This window comes from Dipteris shenzhenensis, chromosome 32, assembly GCF_047967505.1.
Source record: "Dipteris shenzhenensis isolate YYH24624 ecotype China chromosome 32, Dip_SZ_1.0, whole genome shotgun sequence".
In the NCBI taxonomy this organism is placed as follows: Eukaryota; Viridiplantae; Streptophyta; class Polypodiopsida; order Gleicheniales; family Dipteridaceae; genus Dipteris; species Dipteris shenzhenensis.
Genome location: NC_141627.1, coordinates 18,517,820 through 18,525,624, shown reverse-complemented (window position 1 = coordinate 18,525,624; position 7,805 = coordinate 18,517,820). Strand labels below are relative to the sequence as shown.

At 41.3% G+C, this 7,805-nt stretch overlaps 1 protein-coding gene across 1 annotated transcript; it reads left to right on the top strand.

Annotated features, from left to right (window-relative positions):
• The first annotated feature begins 4,605 nt into the window (after positions 1–4,605).
• On the top strand, positions 4,606–6,126 carry LOC147880401 (uncharacterized). The gene has a single exon (XM_087371057.1). The coding sequence runs from the start codon at positions 4,775–4,777 to the stop codon at positions 5,651–5,653; it is 879 nt and encodes a 292-aa protein (XP_087227183.1). The 5' UTR covers positions 4,606–4,774; the 3' UTR covers positions 5,654–6,126.
• The last annotated feature ends 1,679 nt before the right edge of the window (positions 6,127–7,805 follow it).

The following is a 7,805-nucleotide window of genomic DNA, read 5'->3' as shown; positions in this document are numbered from 1 at the left end:
GCTCCTGGCTGAGAAGGAGATTCTCTGCGCATGCGCAGCTGAAAGCGAGCGCTATCAAAGTCCAACGGACGACAAAGTACCGTATACTACACAATCAACGATCCACCAAAGCCTATACTTCCTTTCTGCAATGAGAGGACAGCGTAGTGGATGTACGTATCTCGGACATATTAGTTGATGTATGTCCAGCAGTTCATGCAAGCTGTGTGAGAGAAAAAAAAATGATATTGGTCTTGAAGATTGTGGGGGAAAGATCAATGATGGAAGGAAAAATGGAGGCTACGATGCGCATGCTACTGTGCGAGTGCATTGGCATGGTGGAAAGGAGAATCAATAAGATTGCAAATTTTGAGACACCCCATAGAAAAACTCTAGAGTTTCAATGTGATGCCAAGAAGCTAGAAGACGTGCTGCAGGCAGCATGGAATCGAGCTGATTGTGTAAACAACATTGCAATCGCGAAAGATTGTGTAAACAACATTACACTTGGACCTCACGAGACACAACAAGCTAAAGTGCATAACTCAATACAAACAAAACTGTCTCTTGCACAACATATAGAATAAGATGCCATGGCACATCATGTATTTAGAATAAGATGCTATGTCACACCATATGTAATAAGCTAGTTCAAAAGTACCTTAAAGCTTACATCAAAACAACCCCTCAAGTCTTCAAAGTGACCTCCTAAGCTTATCTTCTTCAGAGATTCATCTCCTTTCAACGCTCAATTGGCTCGTATGTCCGTAACATCCCAACATAATCAACACCTCATATAGATATTAGTCACAAGTCATCAAATTTTTCTTGTTCAAAAGAAAATGACCTAAGAGTGTCTTCTTTTGTATCCTTCCTCCCATTCATATAATATTTATTCTTATTCTTGTTGAATCAAGGCCCCCATGGCCTTGAAACTCACCTAAATACTATTATTTTGAGTATCCTTGAACTTGTGATGCATCAACTTTTTATGATAAACTTCTGTCCTAGTCTTATCTTTTCATTTTCTTATTGTTTTGAACTTTATCTACCTCCACTGCCTTGTAGAAATAGGAGGCAAAATCTATTAGTAAAGGAATTCTTGTATAAGCAAACGTGGCACAACTATATAATTCTTTCTAAGCTCAATCTTTAAGTAAGTGACGTTTGATATGCTTATAACTCAAATGTGACTATTCAAATGTATGCATACTTGAATGACATTACAATGTGTCTACATAGTGATGAATGATGTGTACATTGAACTCTTGAATAAAAGTATGCTAATTGTCGACTTAAGGTGTGATTTCATTTGTTGGATTCCCCACCATCTCTACAATCCAAGGCACTACCTTTTTTTAAAGAAGAAATAAGCCTATTATAATAATTTGTTAAATTCATTTACTAGTGAACAAGTAACATTGTAGAGAAGACACGTCCCTTCTCACTACCTATCATTTGGATTTGTTAATCACAATCATTGTAAGAAATCTATATGTCTATCACAAACAAGGGACATGAAAAAGGACGTAGACTAGGTTCCAAAAGGGGGGAGATAGCATGATGTGATATGCAATTTTATGCACTCATAATTTGAAAAATTGTCCCATAGATAATATTGAAATGTGTTTTGTTGCCAAAAGCTGCATGAACAATGCAAGATCAACCCACTCATTTTGATGTTCAAGTTGATTTTATGAGGTTACCTTTCAAAATAAAAATGGTAAGTTAGATTATTGTTAATTCCATCCTCTCAAAAGCAGAGGAGTGACTAAGTTATTGTTGCAATGCAAATAATGTCAATGGAGAAGCTTAGGGAATCTTATGCCTCAATCGAGAGTATGTCAAGTCGTAATTCAATGATTATATATAGCAAGGTATGACGGAAGAGCTTGAATTTTGCTCCATAGTTGACGAATATCTTTTGCTAGGAAAGCACATATTTGACATATGCATAGTACCCAACTCTGTTCGAATCTTTTTCCTTGAGCTCAAGCATCTTAGTATTTTAAAGTATTATTTTACATGGTATAAAGGATAAAGGTGTAGCACCATGTATTCAAGCCAAGCTTAAATGAATCTATGAAGTCCTTAGCTTTGTTTGTAGGTTGACTATAGACAATAACCACTTTGTCGTGTTTTAATTGTACATTTAGGTATTGCCATTCTTTTAAAGGAAGTGTCACATTCAGATAAAAAATGCTAAACCAAAGATTGCCCTTCAATGAAAATAATATGAGTTTAGTTCTTGGTAACACCTACTTCCAATTTCCAAATTTCACACAATAATTTTATATCTTATCACTTTAGAATATGAAGTGTATAGAATAAGATGAAAATCCTCATAGATATGCAATACTTTTGTCGCTATCATAGCGATCCAATGTCTCATAAGAATACAAGGACAAATAGGTAGAGGAGAAACAAGACTCAACCACAAAGCTTAATGCCCTTAATGATGCTTACACTATAGGATTTTGACACATTCACTTATGAACTTTAAAATGCTTTTTTTAAAAAAATGCATGCATATTTATGTTTTTTTTGGGGTGAAAAGAATTGTTTTTATTATAAAGAGAATCCCAAAAAAAACATAGGTCTTATTTATATATTTTAAACATATAGAAGGACAAATAGGTAGAGGAGAAACAAGACAACCATAAAGTTTAATGCCCTTAATGATGCTTACATCTTTGACAGTTGGCCATTTGTTCCTAGGTTTCTTGTCGTTGGTGGAGCTAATGTCCTATAGGATTTAGACACATTCACTTATGAACTTTAAAATGCTTGAAAAAAAAAAGCATCTATATTTATGTTTTTTTGGGGTGAAAAGAATTGTTTTTATTATATAGAGAATCCCGAAAAAAACATAGGGCTTATTTATATATTTTAAACATATATTTCGTCCTTGATCAATACTAAGAATAAGTACGTGGTCTAAACTTAATCTTTAAAATTTATAGTCCTTTTTAGATATAAAACACCATGCCACATGCAACACTTCATTGAACATTAACACTCTACTCTATGCTTACTAGTGCATTTGTGTCTAATTAACAAAGTTAACATATACGTATGGGTTATAATTACCATTAGGTTTGAAAGCCACATTATGCTCAAAGTTAAGTGTAGGTAGGCCATATATGTACTCTACATATCTAGTTCAAAAATATGTTTGTCATACCTCATTATTTTTTTCATATTTAAATGCAATGCTATCTTGATAGTGGGATCTGAAGTGCATCTTCCAAACTTGACATTGGTTCTATACAAAGAAATGATCCAGTTCATGTATATATTTGTCATATATGATTGATTGTTGCACTTTCTTAGTATGTTTGCTTACAAGCAACTATAAAAAAATGTGTCTTGATAGGAGGATATGTATTGCATCTCCCAAACATGACATATCCTGTATGATCCTAGAGAGATATTAGCTGTTTATTTTATATATTATAATTGTAATGATTGTTAGATGTAGTGGGGATCTTCAAGATGTAGCACATTGTGTTCTAATCTTCAAAAAGGAAGCTTAGGAGCAAGTAAAGTGTAAGCATAGTCAAGTCATCCAAATGGCCATATCAAGAGATACCATAGGACGTCATAGAGAATCATTTCTAGTTGAATAATGGTTCAAAGTACTACCAACAACTTTCAAATTTTACTTGAAGCATAAGGTGGATAAGACTTTGAAATCTCAAGAGGGACAAGCTGTGGTTTTGAGGGCATGATAAAAAGTAAGTGGAGAGGCATTTAAGACGAAGCTTCTGAGAAGAGGGAAGAAAGAAAGGGGGAAGGGGGAGAGAGAGAGAGAGAGCTTTTTGCATGCTAGAACTCATTGGTTAAGGGACTATCTAGAGATACCATGGGTGGGAACCTTGTGAGGTGTGCTTATTAGGCAAGGCTGGATTCCAAAGTGAAAAAGTACACTCTTGAGTGAGTCTAGTAGAGGAGCAAGGGGACAAGAGGGGGTGCAATAGATAAAAGGATTGTGGGCGGCAAATGGATGATGAAAGGTTACAAGATAAGGAGGAGGAGGTGAGAGAGAGAGAGAGAGAGAGAGAGAGAGAGAGGAAAGATGTTTATAAGTCACATCACTAGCCCTCCTGGAGAGAGAGAGAGAGAGAGAGAGAGAGAGAGAGAGAGAGAGAGAGAGAGAGAGGCGGGGGGAGGGGTGTGTGTGTGTGTCCATGTCTACGCACATGTGGTGCGTGTGAAATGAGGCTCCTTTCAATGATAATGAATTGAAAGTCGCCATTTGTTTGTGTGGAAAATGGAGAGACACACAAGTGCGTGCATTTTTATGTGTGTGTGAGAGAGAGAGAGAGAGGGGGGGGGGGCTGTTGCATGAGACTTTTGCCTTCTTTTAGACGTGACTGGATTAAAGAAGGAAGATATTTTTATGTCAGGAAGCCCTCCTATGGGGGCATAGAGAAAGAGAGAGGGAGAGAGAGAGAGAGAGGGCCGCGTTGAGTGATGGTTTGGCGGGAGCCTAAAAGAGGGGGGGGGGGGGGGGGGGGGGGCGAAAAGCCCTTATGGAGGGTATGGGCGGGGATGATGACGTGTAGGTGGAGCGTGTATAAAGCAAGACACAAGGGTAAAACGTTTACTCCAACGTCTCTATTTTTCATCCTTCATCATCTTCTTCTTCTTCATCGTCTTCTTCGTCTACCACCTTGCATGCTTTCATCGCCATCGCCATAGCCACCACAGCCCAAGCTCCCGTTCTCCTCTTCTCCACCCTCTCCATTTCCACCTCCCAAGCTCCATACCCTCCTCCCCCAACTCTTACTCTATGGCTTCTTCGACCCGCCTCCTCAATATCCTCCTCCCTCCTTCACGTAATTCCGCTACAGCTCCCTCCTCTTCTTCCTTCCTCTGCCTCCTCTCCCTTGCTTCCCTCTCTGCCCTCTTCGCTTCTTCCTTCCTCCCCCCTGCCTCTCGTTTCCTCCTCCCCCTCCTCCGCTCTGCCTTCCTCGACTCCTTGCCCCGCCTCTGGCAGTTCCTCCTCCGCTGGATCACCCCCCCTTGCCTCTTCGTCCTCCTCAACGGCATCATCATGGCCCTCACCGTCACCTCCGGTATCCTTTCTGGTTCCAGCGCTGGAGGGTCCGAGTTCTATGCCAATTTCCTGCGGATGGAGACCGTTGAGAAACAATCGCGGGCTGTGGAGTCTCCGGTCAAGCAGCAGGTGGCCAAGCTTTGCAAGCGTTTGTTTCGGGAGTCCCCTGTGAAGGAGAAATCTACGGAGAAGCTTGCCGAAGAGGAGAAAAGGGCGGAGAAAGAGGTGGAGGTCATGCCGCTCCAATTGACGCTTGATGATCGAGAATCCTACATTGAGAACACGTCGGATGTCAGCGACCGTGAATTTGATGGCGCTAGCAATGGATCGTCTAACTGGAACAAATCCGAGGAATTTGCTTCCGAGAAATCAAAAACTCGGCAATTGATGGTCATCCGCCGATCTCAGTCGGTCGATTCTGCGGTGGTACGAGAGATCGCCGAATACAAGCTTAAGCCAGCATCTTCCTCTAGCATGATCGTGTTCCAAGGCGCACCACTTGATGACCTGACCGATGAGGCTTTGAAGAAGAGAATGGACGATTTCATCTCAAGGGAGACTGCCCGAATAAGAAGCGAGTCACTGAAGGCCAAGGAAGGAGCCAACATCTGAAAGGTCGGGCTTTGGAAGCACCCAAGCTCCTTTTTTTGCTGGGGTGCTTTGCAGCCCTGCCCTTGTCACGACACATCCTCTGTGGCTCCTTGCTCATGAGCTCGATTGAATGGGATAGACCAAAGGAATTCCAGTGATCAAGCTTTTGTTGATCGGTCAGGAGACAGTTTCCGGTTCAGAGGGAGGACGATCTTTTTATAGTGTTCTTGTCATGTAAAATGTGTACAAGCGAGGCTAGTCTAGGGAGTGGAATGCAAAAAGAGTTCATCCTTCGAAGTCCAAAGTGGTCCGCGTATATTAAAAGAACTGGCACCTTTTAAAGCCTCGACGTGAGCTGCGCGCAGACTCACGGCTTTGGGTAGTGCGTAGAAGCAGCGAGGTGGAGACTGCTCTGTAATGAGAGACAAGTTTGTTACAGATTGTTATATGGTTTCCCTGTTTCGACTTCCTTGTAGTTCCAAGAGCAATAAGAGTCCTACTTCTATAGAAATATAGTCTGTTGGGACAAGTGCAATTCTGTCGTCGAATGTCTTTGCATCAAATCTAGTGATTCTGTTGCTCGTCTTAGATATAGCTTCCTTCAATTATCATGATCAAGAGATCGTACCGGCTACCTGACGAATTATTTTTTCAAAACAACGTGCAGCTTTCAAAAGAGTGTGAAGCAGGAGGGCACTAATTAAAAATGGCGTCTTACTTCACACGCACAAGTTCAAATAAGTTCTTTCAGGTTGCGGCTTAGTATTTATGTACATGCGCACCCAGGAAGAAGATGAACAGATTGATTATACTAGAGTTGCTTGTTCTTTTGCTGGCAACGTGTTCATGACCTCTTTTCAATAACTAGGGGATTGAAAGCGGCTTTTGGGTGTGTGAAATAGGGAATTGGCATGACCATAAGAAGAAGTTCGTGCCTAAAAGCTTAACACGAAAAACCTTGGCATTTTGCAATAAACAGTAGCTAAAGCCAACCGAATTCACGTGAATCTGCGAGTCCACAACGGTGGACTGTGACGCTCGCTCATGGCACGATCCGTAGCGGCAGGAAGAACCCCGAGTTCTGCAACGGTAGAGAAATCCCAGCATTGTGCATTGCCGAAAACAGTGATTGCAACGTGCAAACTCACGGCTACAAAGAGATTTGTTCACAGCTAACCTTGAACAAGCACCAGCGCGAAGTTGCGAACGCTGACTGAAAACCCTGCTAAGAATGGCGATGACGAAAATTTAGCAGTGGATTTCCTCTTGGTATGGGCAAAATAGCGGTGACCCACCAAATGTAGGGGCGAGCGACTTTCCATCAGTGCTTTCGCCGCACTTGGAAGTACCTGGGGGCCACGTCATACCGTCTGTGATGAGGGCGTTACCGTTTGATACGTACCGTCCGACGTGTACATATACTCCATGCTCCATTTGTCCACGTGGCACTGACGTGTACGTGCCTTGCCGTCCCATACACCTCTCAAGAGATCTAATATATGGCACGTGGCATGCACATGGACTGTGCCACCTAAGTGGTCAAATGGGCACAACAAACCGAATGACTTCGACCTTTCCTATAGAGCTCTGTTTGTATAATATATCTAGTAGGGGCTAGCGCATGGACATAATTCCAATGGAATGTGCCATCTAATCAAAGTGGTCAAATGGGCATGACAAATAGGGCTCGCACACATGCGACCATTTATTGTAAAAAATGATTGCATATTGTGACCATTTATTGCGATAACATTTATTGTGATTACTGTCGCACATGATCGCACATTGTGACCGTCAATTTATTGTGATTAGTGTCGAAAATGATCACACATTGTGTGACAAGCTCTTGCAAAAATTGCTAGGCAACCTTCCTCGTGTGACTGCTTTCGCTTCGTTCCTCTTAAGTGCAATCTTTCTCTACCTTGGAGGGAGGATGGTGGTCATTTTCAAATATCAATGCTCAAATGGGTTAGAGTCAAAATTGAATCTGGTTGGAAGCTATTACAATGTAGAGCACTATGCTAGTCCATGCTTGGGCCAACGTTGTTCCTGCTTATGCCAAGGTGAGAAAAATGATTGCACATGCGACCATTTATTGTAAAAAATGATTGCATATTGTGACCATTTATTGCGATACCATTTATTGTGATTAGTGTCGCACATGATCGCACAT